The following is a 15237-nucleotide window of genomic DNA, read 5'->3' on the forward strand; positions in this document are numbered from 1 at the left end:
GACCTTTAAATCCAGAAACAATTTGGATTCTGGACCCTTTAATTTTGGCTTATAGTGTCAGAATTTTATTGTCAGTAATGTTTGGTTAACAGCAGCTTGAGTCTTAATGCCAGTGTTGTTTTAAAAATATTCAGTGTACTGCAGCACACAGGTATGCATTGATTTACTTTTCTGTGTCCTTTAACCTGTATCAGTAGTCCATATAAATAAACCCATTCCTAAAACAGCCACATGGCTTATTGGTGTTACCTTATTTCACCATTTACTGGCACAGCCTACTGTAGTGATTGTGCACATGTTTCAAAACATCAGATTGCACTGTGACCTGTGGTAATCAAACCCATCCTCTGCTCTGCTGGAGAATGTAGTCAGTGTAATGGAACAGGTCAATATCTGATGAACACTGCGTACATCATGCTCTGTTTGTCGGTGTGTGTGTGTGTGTGTGTGTGAGAGAGAGAGAGAGACTCATGATTGTATTTGCTTCCAATAGATACTTTACTCTGTTTATGTGTTTGATACATCCTAATAAACTTAAATTTGCTTGTGTATGCTGCCATTCGTGCTTGTGTGTGTGTGCGCTTTCTCATAAATCTATGTATCTCTGCAGTCAGCCATGTGTGTGCGTGTGTGTGACAGGGCCAGGCTCAGTGCCACAGAGAATCACCCTGTCAGTCTCCATGTCTCTTCGTCTTCCCCCGGCGGCGTCACTCCCTCTCCCTGGCTGCACAGATCAAAGAGCTGACACATGCCCCGATGTCCTCTCTCCCCTTCTCTCTTCTATCTACGCTCTCACACTCTCTGTCTCTTCCCGCAATCTTAACCCTCTCCCTCTGTCACTCACCCTCTCTTTTCTATCCTCACATCCAGCTTTCTCCCCGACTATATCAGTGGGGATTTTGATTCCATTACTGCCGAGGTCAAAGCGTTCTATGCAGACAAGGTGAGTGGAACACAACCTGCACACACTCACAGACCTACAGGTGCACACACACAGAGACATACTCACACACACATATACAGAAACAAAATATAATTTAATAGTTTGGACTTTAGAACTCTTTACGATTTTTAGCCTGAAAGGTAGAACTTGATTCCTTGACCACAATGACGACTTTTCCAACACAGATTCCTTTGAGACAAGACCTAAAGTTAAGAGAGGATTTTCACTTTTGTCCACACAGGCAGGGACTTCTCTGTTTCATAGCTCACCCAGTAAATCAAGTCTCACAAAGTGCCACTGAACAAAGACTTCAAGTGACACTGACTACAAAGACATTTTCTTGCAGAGCAGTGTTTGACAGCAGTGGAATTTACTGAAGCGTGATTTTATTTCCAGTGAACTGTGGCTTTAAAGTTTACAGTTACATACAAGTAGTAGTAGATAGTTCAGTTTAGTTGTGAAGTCATGGGAAAGAGGTAAGGTAAACCACTGGATTGTGTTTTGGACTTGTAAATAAGTATACACAAGTTATCTCCTTCAGTTCTGAATGTTTTCTTGGATAGATTTCCAATTAGTGAAGCCACAGCTTGACGCTCTAATCATCCACCTCATCCCAACCCACACGTGCAAAAAATCCACCGGACCACTCGACAAAGTCCAACAGTTTACTTCAAAACTCAAAGATGGTACAGAAATAATCATCCATTCCCAAAACCACAATCATCCACAAAAAAGAGGCCAAAAAAGGGGCAAAAGACACAAATGATAGGAGGTCCAAAAACTGTGTGGCACCACTCTTCACTGCAATTAACTCTCTCAAATCCAAAAACTCTCCCTACTGGTTAGAGCGTCAAAAAGAGGCAATTAAAGGTACAATACAATAATAATACCCTTATCTTATAACTTACAAACGTAGAACTGTATTTAGGCTCCTAAAGAGCCCCTAGTGAATCACTTTGTTATTAGCTAGTAGGTTTTACAAGCTAGGTGAGCTTCCTCACAACAACAAAAACTAACCACACCTGTTGAAATCATCACACAGACTCATTTGGAAGTTAGCAAACTTTTGAGAATCAAGACTTATCATGCACAATTCACGTTTTCGTTGAGCTGAATCTCTGAAAGATTGTGAACTTTAATCACGCTAGCGGTGGCGGCAGAATCAGAGGCTGCTGCTGGAGGAGCTGATAAAGCAGCTGAGGGAAACGCAGTCCTTAAAAGCCTCACACGGTCCTGGCTACGAAATCCCATCCTGAACTCCATCATATATCCTCCTGTGTAAAATGAGCGCCACAAATGACCACGTTTTTTCATACCAATGCTGTATCAAAGTCCTGTCTCTTCACCTGCACAAACTGCACTCAGGCAGGAAAGCCAGCTCTGGTTTTTTTTCCTGTCAGGGAAACCGTGGACTCAGTGTCCTGGCAGTACAGAATTTGTGCAACCTGCACAGACACAATACTTCACCACGATGAAAATGATAAAATACAAAGCCAATCTACTGAGAAGTACCAACTCACAACTGCTCACAACCAATAACGCCTACTACTGCGCAATGCACTGAGGAAGAGTCAAGTACGACGACTCCCACCGTTGCGTTATATGATGCGTTTGACATATGGTGTTTGTTGTATTTCAGTCTAGCTTGGAAATGACGAGATGAGGCTCTTTACTTAGAGTCTGAACGTGACTTTAGTAAACATAAACAAAGGTACATTCCAGCTTGTGAACGTAGGTACAACTTGGCTTCTAGACATGAGCTAACCTCTGCTCTGCTAACCAAAACATTACCTTTCCCTCCTTTTTTGTAAAGCATTATGGGTAGCAAAGGATTGTGGGTAATTTAGTCTCTTAACACAAATACAAAGTACTTTCATCCAAATTCTGAATAACTTCTTCTTCTTTACACTACATAAATGACCTTAAATGTAATATTGTCCTTTAACTCAATGAAATAATAATTAACCTTAAATTAAAACAAGCTCTAACTAAAATAAGTTACAACTATGTTAAAAAAGAGCCTTTATAGAAGTATTGCTCAGAATGGGAACTTTTCCCTTTGAAATTCTGCCTGAATGCTCTGTAAAACATATTATGTTAATATACGATACTGTTTTTGATACCATGAGAAAAAGTTGACATTGAGGGTATAGATTGTAAAGTATTTATTAGTAAATATACCCAAGCTGTAAGATGACAACAATGACTTTTTTCCTGGTTATTAACGAGAACAGCAGAGTGACTGTCGTAAAGATTAACGATTGTTAAAACTTTTTGCATCAACGAAAACAGTATTTTTCTCGAGGTAGTGCACATGTTCAAAAGCTGAGCTGCAAAAGCCTTTATGCAACTGCAGCGAATGTGACAAATGAAGAGAAGACAGCGCTGTCAGAGAATGAGAGGAGGTGGGGCCATGGGGGCACTGCAGCGGTGTGTGTGTGTGTCAGCTCGCTGCTGGAGAGAAGAGACAGCGAGAAAGCACAGGTTGTACAGGTGCATCTGTGCTGCAGAAAAGGAGTATTGAAATCTGTTTTAAACACTGAGAATTGATAATCGATAAATTTGTATTTTTTTTACAACACTAGAGCAGTGCATGCACGGGACAATTAAAATAAGGGTTAGGTGGTAACATAGAATATAACAGTATAGTAGTGAAAGCTTCAGAGTTGAGGTAATTAATTTAAATGTTGTAACGCCAGGCACATGTTCTCCCAAAAATCCTCGCGCTGTCACTGCATTCAGCAAACTAAACCCTCCGCAACTCAACATGAGATCAACTATCAACTCAGCCCGAGTTTGAGAAACGTCATGCTCTCTGAGTGTGTGTGATGTCGCAGGGTTACAGAGCTGTCATCGCGCTACCTAAGTGGATAAGTTACAATCCAAAGTTGAGTGGGGTTTAATGACTCGCATGCTCAGGATTCTCCAGTAGTTCCACCTGTAGTGTCAAGAACATGCAGAATGAATCATATAGGTGGATATAAGTGTGACATGTATTCAACTGTCAGTGCACTCAAGACGCATTAAGACCCCATCATCAAAAACTATATCTGGAGGTAGTCAGAGTCTCATTTGACAGGTATAATTCACTTCCTGCTGACCCAGGAACAGGCAAACTTTTCTCTTTTAACAAATAAAGTACATTCCATCATACTTACGACCAGTTCCCTGGTAACACTCACAACCAACTCAAGTTCTATTACCCCGGTTTAACCCCCAGAACATGAGAGGAAAGCAACAGTTAGTAATATGGCTTATAAATAAAATAAGCAAATACATCACTCCTCAGTACAGATGAGGACTTTTAAGAACATAAAAACATAAAATCCACCTGACAGTACTTGTGATTTAAGTGCTTGTACCTCACCCTTACTCTTGTGCATTTATAAAAGCTTCCCCACTTCAGCAAATACTTTTCTGCCCTATTACAGTCCCTGACAAAAGTCTTGTCGCTTATCCAAGTTGTAGGAACAACAAATAATAACTTGACTTGTAGTTGATCAATTGGAATCAGAAATGGCTTATATGAAAGGCAAAGGCCTCTAGATTATGCTTATTATACCAAAATAAAGTTGTGCATCATTCACTGAATTTTATCATTTAATTAGGACAGAAAGGTCAGATCTTGCTTGGACAAAAGTCTTGTCGCATACAAAAATAATGTACTGTAGAAATGATACTTTATTTTGAATACACAAACATGCTCCAATAACATCAGAACATAAAGTCATGGTGCCTTGGGAAAAAGAATTAATATCGTGTATGACTCCCATGAGCTTGGAGGACTGCATCCATACGTCTCGGCAATGACTCAAATAACGTATTGATGAAGTCATCTGGAATGGCAAAGAAAGCAGTCTTGCAGGACTCCCAGAGTTCATCAAGATTCTTTGGTTTCATCTTCCAAGCCTCCTCCTTCATCTTACCCCAGACATGCTCAATAATGTTCATGTCTGGTGATTGGGCTGGCCAATCCTGGAGCACATTGACCTTCTTCACTTTCAGGAACTTTGATGTGGAGGCTGAAGTATGAGAAGGAGCACCGTCCTGCTGAAGAATTTGCCCTCTCTTGTGGTTTGGAATGTAATGGGCAGCGAGAACCTCTTGATACTTCAGGCTGTTGATGTTGCCATCCACTCTGCAGGTCTCTCGCACACCCCCATACTGGATGTAACCCCAAACCATGATTTTTCCTCCACCAAACTTGACTGTTTTCTGGGTGAATCTTGGGTCCATGTGGGTTCCAACAGGTCTTCTGCAGTATTTGCGGCGATTGGGATGCAGTTCAATGGATGATTCATCAGAAAAATCAACCTTCTGCCACTTTTCCACTGTCCATCCTTTCCGCAAGCTGTGGGCCTTGGCAAGTGCAACACGATTCTTTTGTTGTCTTCTGTTTAATGCTGGTTTGTGAGCAGTAATTCGGCCATGGAGACCATTGCATGAGAGAATTCGACAAACTGTTCTGGTAGATACAGGGGTTTCTGGTGACCAGTTCTGATGTAGCTCTGCTGCAGTTGAAAAAGGGCTGGCCCTGGACTGCCGAAGCAACAAACGGTCCTCTCTAACAGTTGTGTTACGGGGTCTGCCTGACCTGGGCTTGTCATGAACGTCACCAGTTTCTTCAAATCTTTTTTTTATCCTCTCCACTTGACGTTTGGATACACTGAAGATGTCTGCCACCTCAGCAGCAGACTTGGTCTTCAGGCTCTTGATGATCAGCACTTTGGTCTGTGGTTGAATCTTTGGCATGTTATCAGCGGTCAGGTTGCACTTCACATGAAGGTCTGGTGTGCTGGGGTTCTTTTTATACACACCTGGGAATGTGTTAATTACAGTATTTGTCACAGGTGGAGCTCTAATCTGTGATTGGTTGAATCGTTTAAAGACACGACAAGACTTTTGTCCAAGCAAGATTTGACCTTTCTGTCCTAATTAAATGATAAAACTCAGTGAATGATACACAACTTTATTTTGGTATAATAAGCATAATCTAAAGGCCTTTGCCTTTCATATAAGCTATTTCTGATCCCAATTGATCAACTACAAGTCAGGTTATTATTTGTTGTTCCTACAACTAGGATAAGCGACAAGACTTTTGTCAGGGACTGTACAATCCCTAAATGACATCCTTTCTTACCTAGCAACCTTTGCCATTTCAGTTATCTAGTACTTAAAGGCAGGTGTTCCAGGTGCTTTCCACTTCCTGAGAGCATTCTGCCGCCATGTCATTATTGCCGTCTGGGTCCATTTCTACATACCTCGAGGTCGCGCCAACAGAACCCCGCTGTCTCCCAAAACATAAATTTGTTATGGTGCAAAATGCAAACCTAAAACATCGACAATAATGCTGTGAATCTTTATCCAGAATGAATTCTGAATGTTGGTGCATACTGTAACTAGAGTGCATGCAAACACCCTCGCCCCTCTGTCATTTCCCACAAACCTACTCAGGGTCCAGTAGTAACAGTGTTAGATTTTAAACTGTATCAGTCTTATTCTTAAATCCCTTGACATAGTATGAGAATTGCCACAAATTTAAACCCATATTTCCTCCTCGGATGAAACACGCAGATTCCTTTCCCAAATACTTTCCAGAGCTGCAACAGTTTTATTCCCCCAGAGGACAGTAACATCTTTAATATTAAACTATGTTTATTATTTAGACTTTTCTCTAGCCTTTGCTCCTGCCTTGTGAAAATATTATCTTTTCAGCCTTTTGGGACTTTATTCAAATAAACCGAATTATCTGAGAGAAGAGAATCTGTCTTCGATCGATGTGCTCCCAACTTACAAACATGCAACATATGATGAGGAGTTGCTAGGAGATATGAATTCATATTAATGCATCACTAGCACAAAAGCTGGGAATCACAGTGTTAGATGTCTGTTGGGTTTGCCAGACTATAAAAAATGACCTCTGCACAATGTTCAGAGTAGCTCTTTTGAATCACAAATCCACTCCTTGCAAAAGTGAATTTAAAAAAAACCCAACTGTAGATACTTTTTATAAAACTTCTTTAGGGGCCTGCTGATAGGGAACAGATGTAAGATGTGGTGATGTGTCAGTTGTGAAAGACTTTAAGATGAACAGCAATCTACATTTTTTGAAGATACATTAAGTGTTGTGTGTGTTAACATGAAATACATTTAAATACCAGCTCAGACCAATGATTCACGATGAGATGACTTGAAACAGGCAACTACTTGCAATGTGCCGTTCAGCAACGTTCTAAAAACCTGCTGGTTCACACCAATGCAACTAGATGAGATGGTGTTCATTGCTATGCAACAACTCTCTGTACTTCCGTGAAACAGCGGAAAACAGAAACAAAACGAGCATCAGATGGACTATATTCATAATAAATACGCCACATTATTATGAATAACCAGGGCCAATTAATCAGTCAATGAGAATGTGTGTGTGTGTGTGGTGGCATAAGCACTCACAGTAGGCAGCAGCAGCGACCCACTGTCCGACACTAGCACACCATGAGGGCGGAAACAGAGGACTCGGCAGGGACAGAGCACCTGCTGCAGCAAGCAAACACACCGTCTGTGGTCATTTTGACTTGACCAGCTGGCTTCACCATAAGCTGATTGGCAAAAGAAACAAGTGACGTGCTTTACGTTAGAAAACCAGCCGCTGGCAGTTTGATCAGCGGAGTTGCAAGTGACACCATCAGACGGCTTGCGTCAAACTCAGATCGGCCAGTTCACACCTCTGCAACTTTTCTCTGCAACGTTCTAAAACAGTTTCGCTTCGTCCTGAATCTTTGGTCTGAGCTCGGCTTGAAGGTATAGCAACCAGGAACTGCTTGTAATCAGTATCGCCAGTGAAAGCCAACCTCAGCCCTGTCCACTTGGTGTTTTGCCTCGCTATTGTTGCAGGGTTTTTTCGGCTGTGTGTCTTCGATTTTTGTAGCTTCCTCTCGGATGAGCTCACCTACGCACCGTGCCCAGGAAAGTCCTGCACACAGCAGCATAAAAGGCAAAACAGGCAGAGGGCAGAGTCTCTGCAGATAGAAACACCGCCACTCACTTCTAGATAAATGATGATTGAGAGGCATTACTAGGAAAATCCAGAGTAGTATACCTAAAGTACAGGATGTAAATGTATTCTATCTGAATTATATATAAACTCATTCCAGATATAAGAGTCCTCTGGGTCCTTAGCTGTGCAAGAGACTCGTTCATGTTGACATATTTCACCAAACCTTCCAAGGTCATGAAGATAAGATGCAAATTGTTCTATGAAGTGGACTTCCTGTTATTTATAACAAGCAAAATGTCAAACCAGAACATGCGAGGAGAGGTGAGGCTCGGTTCAATAAATAACAAATACAGGGTACACAAACACACACCTCAGAGGAAGGAAAATGTAGTGCCTGTGTGATCTTTGTGCTGTGCTGTGTTCAGCTGCGATCAGCACCCCCCAACCCCCCACCCCCCAATGGACACTGTTGGACCAATGGACAGTTTGAAATGCAGATCCAATACTTCACCACGCACACACACGAACGCACGCGAGCACACTCGCACGCAGCGATATCGGTGCCTTCAGCTGTGACACCCTCCTTTTCCGTCTCACCCTTTTCCCCTCTCTCTGTAGCTGCCTGTAATATTAGTCCTTTTTTTCACAAATATCACACAGGTTGCCTAAAAAAATGAGCAATACCTTTTTTTTTCCATGAGAGAGAACAGACTTTTATGGTAATGCTTAAGGAGCAGAACAATGGGAAAGTTTGAGGCGCTCCTTCAGAGATTTGTCGGAAATGGTGAATAATTCTGCATAAATGGAAGGGAGAGAACAGAAAAGCATCCGCAAGGGAGGGAGGGGGATGAGGGGAGTCAGGGATGGAGGGAAGAGGTGGGGAGGGGAGGGGAGGGAGGATGGATGGGATCAAACAGAGCACAGCGAACAAGTTTGTGTGAACTGTCTGCACTGTGTGTGTGTGTGTGTGTGTGTGTGTGTGTGTGTGTGTGCGCACGATAACAAAGTTGGTGTGTTTCAGCAGGAAAGTGACAGTGTATTGGAGAGAGAAGGAGACAGAGGGAGAGAAAGCCAGAGCATGGTTGTTTACCTGGATGCTGTAGTTTAGGGCCACTGACTGGAACCTCTACATTATTCAGCAACACAGCCCACAGACAGCCAGACAAGACTAAAACACTGATTTATACCTCCCTCCATCTCTCTATCTTGCTGTTTTTCTGCGCTTTGTTATCCCCCTATCCCTTATCTCTGCCCGGGTTTTTGTTTTGCTATCTGCGTATGTGTTCATCTATCTGATTGTGCTTTTTTTTTCTCTCTTTTTGTTTTGTTTTGTCTTGTTGCGTGTTTTCATTTTTCTTTGTGTGTAGGGGTGCAAGCTAATAGAAACAGCTGACCAGGATCTAACAGACTTCACCAAGTGCCTTGCAATTATGCTGGAGGAGATTCAGAGACGAAAGTTACAGGTAAACATCCACAGCACTCCAGCCACACTTTTCACGGTTTCATTAGATAATTAAAATTCTTGTCTTGGATTTTTGTTGTCAAAGAAACACTTCACTCCCCCGAACAATCGTTTGTACGTTAATTACCCATCCTGTGTTACATCAAATTTGTGAGGAAAAAGTTGTTCTTGCATGCCTCCAGGGAACAAAGAATCCAAAAATGGAGAAAATTCTTGATGAATCGAAGTCATATGGGTCCTTGTGTAACAGCAGCGAAACTACATCAAACCATCCGTTTACAAACTCTCAAACAACAGTATAATCAAGTCTTATTTATCTAGTCGTATGCTCAGTACCTCCCAAACAGACCACCCTGCCTGATGGTGAGCTGAACTAAAGGTGCTCTCTTCAAAGCCAGACTCCACCAACAGCAGCAATTTTACCTCACTGAACACGGGAGCTGCCGGTCTGTTACTGCCTTGATCAACATGACTTTAGTGTTTTAAAGGGTTAGTTCAGATTCACCAATGTCACACAATAACACAAACAACAAACAATCAAAGCTTTCTTCATGAATTCCACATAACACCAAGTGAGTAACTGATACACAAATGGTCATTTAGGCGTGAAGTATTCCTTTAAAGGAATGTTTTGAGATCTTGCTGAATGCGTTTATTTGCTTTCTTCCAAAGAGTTAAGCCCAGTTCAGACCAAAGATTGGCGACAAGATGAATCCATTTTAGAACATTGCATAGAAAAGTTGCAGTGATGTGAACTGACCAGTCGACTCAAGCCGGCTGATGGTGTCACCTGCAGCTCAGCTGGTCAAATCACCGGCAGCTAGTTTTAGAATGTAAAAAACTTTCTGTTTTTATAGCCAAAAGACTTGACCGCTAGTCAAGTCAACATGACTGCAGACGGTGTGTTTGCATGCTGTGGCAGGTGCTCCGTCCCTGCCGAGCCCTGTTTCCGTCCTCACAGTGTGCCGGTGTCGAACGATGGGTCGCTGCTGCTGCTCGCTGGATGAGCTTATGCCCCCTCACACACACACACATTCTCATTGACTAATTAATTGGCAGTGCTTACTTATATACTGTGGCGTATTTATTATGAGTACAGTCCATCTGATGCTCGTTTTGTTTCTATTTTTCGCCTCATCACTACTACAAATGCAGCTGTAGCCAGTATCTCACTATCACTATCCTCATTCATATTTTAAGAAGCTACAAATTATATTCAGCCACAAAATGAGCCTGAAAAGCTGCAAATCAGAACAGAAGTACAGAGAGTTGTTCAATGGCGATGATACACCACCTCATCTAGTTGCAGTGGTGTGAACCAGCAGTTTTTTTTTATCGTTGCAGAGCGGCGCATTGCAAGGAGTTGCCTGTTTCAACTCGTCTTGTTGCAAATCTTTGGTGTGGGTTAGCTTAGCTTAGATGCAGAGAAAAAGCAGCTAGCTCTGTCCAAAGTAAGAAAAGCATTTCTAAAGCTCATGAGTTCACACATTATATATTGTTTGCTAAACCCTTACCAAAACTGAAGTGAACAAACAACAATGCTTTACAAGGGATATGTTGGACTATTTCTTGGCCATTAGCAGTGGCTTTCGGGGCATATCACTGTCAGAAACATTGTTTTAAAAAGTGTGTTCTTCTTATTAATCTTATTATTATTAAAATGACTAGCAGTAGTTGTAGCGCTGGGTAAAATGAATAAGTAAAGCTCACCTCTGCCTCAGCCTCTGAGAGTTTAGAGCCCTTAAGCAAGGCATTCAGTCCTCAGGTATTTAAGATGAGCTGTTCAGAGGTCAATAGTGTTGGGCTGTGGTTGACTGCGGGCAGATCCGAGGTGCGAGCGCGTGTGGGCGTATGAATATGAAATGGCGTGCCGCTGGAAAAAAACACGCATGCTCACTCAACATTCCCCGAAGAAATGAGTGCTGGAAAATATCATTAGAATAACATTAGCCACGTTTACACCTACTCATCAAAATGCGATGGGCTCTTTGTGGTTTGCCAGATTCAAAATGAAATACTTTGCTTTTGTTGTGATCTTTTCAAAGTGTAAAGCATTTTCTAACAACCTGATATCCAAAGCTCCGAAATGAGCTGCCAGCCAGAGCGAAGCTGCTGCCCAGCCAGCTGCTTCAGAGCCAGACACACAGAGATCTGATCCAGAGATTGACTCGATTCCCATTCTGGTTCTCTAAATGTCAGCTGGATTGCACATGAGAAAAAAATCTATAATCTAACAAACGTTATATGCCTTATTTCCATAATTTCAACCAATTGACCTGAGTATGTATGTCACAAAATGGTGTTTTGTATTTATCTATCTGCCCTCTTCCCTTCTCTGTCGCTCTTTCTCCATCATTAGAATTTTTCTAAGCAGCATGCAGAGTGTTGCCACAATCACTGGCGAGTGCCCCAATCACTTCACCTCTCCAAGCTGATGAAAGACTACGGAGAAGACGCTTGCAGACACACAAAAATGCACTTCATCTCCGACAGTATGCACACGTGTTACCACACTGTGCACGTTCACTTTGTTTTTTGTGTCGGCCTTTAAGAGAGGATATACTTTTGTCCTTCCTCTCTACGGGCCTTTTTTTCCACGGCCTGGCTAATATTTACTCTGCCTTTGAACTGAGTGTTTGTCCGTCTGTCTGCCCGCGAGAGATAGTAGCCTGGCAATCAGTTTTTGACATTCTCTAAGAGTTGCTGATGATGACTTTTTAGTTTGTTTACCAGGATTTTTCCATTTTTCTTTACCCACTATGACTCTTATTTGAACTTGTGTTCCCTTCAACATTTTGTGAATAGGAGTAGGTTATATAAAAGCAGAACTTTTTTAATGATTCAATATCGCGGCTTGTCATTTTCTCTTTTGCTCACCTTCGCTAATTTCCATCCACTTAGCCTGTTTAAATGAATTAAACTCACGGATGAAATAATAACGGTGATTTGCAGATTACAGAGCATTGTGCTGCTGCTCAGGCTGTTTAAGATTCAACATATTAGCTCCTGAATGTTTTCCTCCACACAGCTTAGCGCTCGATTTAGAGAATTTATCTCGTATTGTGTTGGGTGAAATCCCAAAGAATGGTATCAGAGGATTATGGTGGGTGGATGAGTATGTGTTTGTTTGTGTGCATATATATATTTATATATGCGTGTGTGTGTTTACGTCTCAAAGTGTGTCTGTGTGTGTATGTGCCTGTCTGTTTTGTGAAAGGCTCGTGTGTGTGTGTGTGTGTGTGTGTGTGTGTGAGCATTAGGTACCTGTTTACATCTGTTTGTGTATGGACTTGTTGAAGTGTGTGTGTGTGTGTGCTTGTCTGTCTCCTCGCTGCTCTGTCCTAGTTAGCTCCTCTCTCTCTGTGCTCCACTGTTGCAGGCATAAGCAGCACTACTGTTTTCATTTGCGTCTCTCTTTCTCTGGTTATCTGTTCATCATACCCAATAAATGGATATGAGTTTTTGTGTTGATCTCCGAGCCAGCGTTGCTCGCTCCGGCTCCCCCAGCCAATCAGAGAGTACGGCCGGATCTGCCGAGCCAGCTTGTTAGATTCTCTTCATTCAGTCGTGAGATTCTCCTTGCCCCGTTTGTTTTTTTGTTTTTTGTTTTTAGTAAACAAACATGAAATAGGGACACATAAAAATTCGAACTGTTATTTGGGGTTTGATATGCGTAGCGGACACAACAGAAGTGTGATGGGAAGCGGAAGATTGAGCAAGCGAGTGTGTCATCAGGCGATGAAACACAATACAGCGTCGTTTTTTTCTCTCGAGTCATCGCGCCTTGTTCTCTTTCAGCTTTGTTTGCTGTCTTTGAGGTTTTCTGTCGCCTGGCTTCGGCGACTTGCTGTGAATTTTGAACTGACTGATAGTGTTCACTGATACTGTCCACTATTGATCTGATCCCTCCACTCCTCTCTCATCCCTACCTCAGGAAGCAGCTTTGGTCCCTTCAGGGCTTTCTGTTGTATAGAAAAGTAGTATGAAAACTGATTAAAGGAGCAAAGCCAACAAGAATTGATCCTACGAACTTAAATTTCGTCTCCATAGCCAAAACCTGATACAGCTTGTTCCTCTGTAGGGGTGTAAATCCCCAGTTTCTTCACAAAACAATATTATATTGATTATTTGGACAACAATACGATATCTGACAACATTACAAAGTCTACCACAATATGATTTTGATTGGATGGGATTCAGGTGCCTGCAGTTGATATGAGACAATGTTATCTGCCCATTTAACACAGTCAGTTCCAGACTGAACCTGCCTCCCCTTTCTATTTTACTTTTGGCCATAAAAGATAAAAACAACACATAAATTATAAGTGCAGTAAAGTTTACTTTAAAGTGACTCCACTGACACATGAAAGGAAATGTTTTCATTTTAACTCAAACCATGACATTTGACCAAGACAAACTTCTCCAAACAGCCATAAAATATGGATTAACATCAATATAATTTAACATAGGTATACAATTCAGCTCACTAATAACTGTCAGGGTTCATAGACATGTTAATTGGTTTTTGCTAGTCACCCATTATCAGCTCAAGCATGTTTACATTGCATAAATTAGCCTAGCAGCTAGCGGGCTTTCCTCCATTCATAACTTAACTAATTACATGTCTTATCTATACATTTTCTTACTCACCGTAAGTTTAAGTCACTGCATCTCCTGACAGAACAGCACAGTTGAATTTCAGCCTGTGTGCACATCTTTTCAGCTGAACATTGTTGAAACAGAGCAGCTAATGTTGCTGTAGTGAGAAGGAGTGGGATGTCCGTCCAGGCACGTACACCTGTTTTATCTTGTAACACCATTTTACATACGGCATTTTATTCGTCTGTTAACTTGTATTTTCTCCATAGTCGGAAATATGTCCACACAAATGATGTATTCCCGAGTAAATAACTTAGTGTAATGGCGTATCCTATTATGACAATATAAATCGATGTTTCACTTTGCATCAATGACATTAGATCACTGATCATTTAATTTATATATTGGTCCATATTGGATTGTACAGCCATATTCTTCTGTGCCACAGACACATTGTTGAAGATAGCCCCCAACAAATGCGCTGTTTCCTCCAGTTCAAGTAACAAATTCTAAAAACTACAGTCCCAGCTATTTTAGGAAATGACAAAGCCTCTTTTTTTTGAATGAACTTTATATTTGTGACCTGTTTTTAAAGATTTACATCATTGTAGGAATGATTGAGCTCAGGGCTGAGAGCCACAGATGGTACAGAAGTCCGAAAACTAATGCTAATGCTTTGTTGGTTTTGTTATGCCTCTACGCCAGTGGCAGCCATGGCCGGAGGCATTGTGTTTTCAGGTTGTTCGTCCGTCCATCTGTACCACTCTTGGCACAAACGACCACTTAAACCCAACAATGAACAGGTCAGATTCTGGTCGCCAAATGTCAAAGGTCATTGTGAGCTCAAAATGCATCTTTTGGGGCATAACGCAAGAGCTCATACTCAAAATTTGACACAAATGTCTAATAGGGTAAAATCATGAAGTGATGATGTTTTGTATCCAAAAGGTCAGAGGTCAGCTTCACTGTGACATCATACTGTTCTGGCCATCACGTAACATCATATTTCAGTAACAGAGGGGGAGACATTTGGTCAGATACTGAATTAGTGACACTAATCTTTAGTGCTTGAATCTGTGCTAAATGTGCAGATCTGCTGTGCTGCCAGGTTTAAATATGTGTGTGAAGCATCCAGTTCGGCAAAAAATACACTTCCTACCTTTTATTAAATGCCTTCAAAGTCTGCACTACATATATTACATAAGCCTGGACAGACATGGCTGCAGTCTGCAACTCGAC

The 15237-nt window shown here is 41.7% G+C and overlaps 1 protein-coding gene across 7 annotated transcripts in view; it reads left to right on the forward strand.

The window, feature by feature from the left end:
* Positions 1-15237, forward strand: part of tpk1 (thiamin pyrophosphokinase 1) — a 103298-nt gene that overhangs the window by 43971 nt on the left and 44090 nt on the right. For all 7 annotated transcript variants that reach the window (XM_033638597.2, XM_078162565.1, XM_033638600.2 and 4 more), the window contains exons 5-6: positions 871-943; positions 9305-9400. In XM_033638597.2, the coding sequence (XP_033494488.1) occupies positions 871-943; positions 9305-9400 (169 nt within the window). The remainder of the gene's footprint in view (positions 1-870; positions 944-9304; positions 9401-15237) is intronic.

The sequence above is a fragment of the Epinephelus lanceolatus genome, chromosome 20 (assembly GCF_041903045.1).
Source record: "Epinephelus lanceolatus isolate andai-2023 chromosome 20, ASM4190304v1, whole genome shotgun sequence".
NCBI lineage: Eukaryota > Metazoa > Chordata > Actinopteri > Perciformes > Serranidae > Epinephelus > Epinephelus lanceolatus.